The sequence below is a fragment of the Camelina sativa genome, chromosome 8 (genome assembly GCF_000633955.1).
Source record: "Camelina sativa cultivar DH55 chromosome 8, Cs, whole genome shotgun sequence".
Lineage (NCBI taxonomy): Eukaryota > Viridiplantae > Streptophyta > Magnoliopsida > Brassicales > Brassicaceae > Camelina > Camelina sativa.
The window spans coordinates 15,264,076-15,265,770 of record NC_025692.1 but is presented as its reverse complement, the minus strand read 5'-3'; the positions used below and the strand labels follow the sequence as shown (position 1 = coordinate 15,265,770).

Below are 1,695 nucleotides of genomic sequence, written 5' to 3'. Positions count from 1 at the left end.
TTTTGCTCCTGCTGAAATGTTACTGATCAGAGGAACAGTGGGTTCTAATGTAAACCTAACGTACTGTTTAGGTTGAGTGGGAAGATGAGAAGACTTGCTTTCAAGGAGTTTCTGCAGCTATTGGGAACTTTTACGCGATGCATCCTCCTCTTTTGCCAAACCCATCGGGTGACGGTATTCAGTTCTATACTAAGAGAAGTGAGAGCTCTCAAGATAATACAGATTTAGGTATGCAACTTTCTCAAGTGACCAATGTTTTCGCTTTTGGTTAACTGCAAATGAAAGGGATGAGAGCATCTAAACATTGTACTGTTTCAGGGGGTAACGTTGAGATGGAAGAAAATATTGATCAAGACCTTTTTTCAGATGCTGAAAACGCATGGGCACAACGTGAATGGTCTATCCAACACGTGTTGTTTCCGTCTATGAGATTGTTCTTGAAGCCACCAGCCGCCATGGCTTCAAATGGAACTTTTGTCAAGGTTATTGTTTCTCTCATTACTAGATGGAGCTTTACATTTACATTAAGTAAAAACTTTTCTCTGGAAAATCAAAGCTCACAGACATTAATTACAGTTTTTTTACTCTTTTTCAGGTAGCATCCCTTGAAAAGCTGTACAAGATATTCGAACGATGCTAGCCGCAACTGCTGATCGCAGATGGAACTTTTGATATGAGTAGGCTTCCATTTGCTCTAACTATGCTTCTAGACTTCGAATGAAAACAAGAACCAATTTATGGTTAAACCAAACTGTGGCACACATGATGACCGAAACCATAATAATCAAATTCGAGCTTTCTCTGTGACTTATCCATCCTCATTGATTGAAGGGGAAGAATGTAAATAGATTAGAATTTCTATGGTATGAGGCGTTGGAATGACCTTTCACCAAAATGTTTGTCATTAGCTTGGGTAGTCTCGTGCATTAGATTGTCTCTGCCAAGCGTGGACCGAATGGGAGCAGCTTGAAAAGAGAAAGAGAGAGACGTAGATATGGCTCACCTGAGTGTTTGCCGTCCTTGAGAGAAGCCGCTTCTCTCATTTCCAACGCTTCCGCTCCTGTAGCCCTGTCTCGAACTCCTGGCTTGTGGTAATGCTATGTGGCTTCTCTTCATGAGATTCAGGCTGACCAGTTGTCTTTGCATCTCATCTGGTAACTGTAATGTGAATCGATCTAGATTCTCACCTAGCTGAACCAATGAATGTCCGGTCGAATGAGATCGAGGGAAGAATATATCAGCCTTACGCCAGCTCGACGATAACCCCGTAGATCTCGACCGAGGTGTTCTACAGTTTGCATTGTTGTTCCATGTCACGCTATTACCTGTCAAGCTTATCTCACTGGGGGATTCCCGAACGCCTCTCTCTGCACTTCCCATTTCAAGATCAGTGCTCAGATATGGAAAGCTCTCGCCAGGTTTTATAGACAAATTTGCACGACATACCGGACATGTGGATCGAGAAGAGAGCCACATGTCGATGCAGTTAGTGTGGAAAGTGTGGCTACAAGGAGGCATCCAACGTAGCAACTCTTCGTCCTCAAACTCGCTTAGACAAATTGCACATTCAACTCCGCCTTTGCCTATCTTGAGCCCTTTAACATGTGAATAGAGGAAAGCCGGAAAGGTCTCAATGACATCCTTGTCAAGCCCACGCCTCACTGTACTGTGCAATACTTCATGGCCTCCCGCCTC

General features: G+C 43.5%; 1 protein-coding gene and 1 pseudogene across 5 annotated transcripts in view; one reads left to right on the top strand and one right to left on the bottom strand.

Moving 5' to 3' along the window:
- LOC104707227 (DNA mismatch repair protein MLH1) overlaps positions 1-807 on the top strand; it is an 8,842-nt gene extending 8,035 nt beyond the window's left edge. For all 5 annotated transcript variants that reach the window (XM_019228491.1, XM_019228492.1, XM_010423532.2 and 2 more), the window contains one exon: positions 596-807. In XM_019228491.1, coding sequence (XP_019084036.1) covers positions 596-640 — 45 coding nt within the window. In that variant the 3' untranslated portion in view covers positions 641-807. The remainder of the gene's footprint in view (positions 1-595) is intronic.
- Positions 856-1,695, bottom strand: part of LOC104707226 — a 2,277-nt pseudogene continuing 1,437 nt past the window's right edge.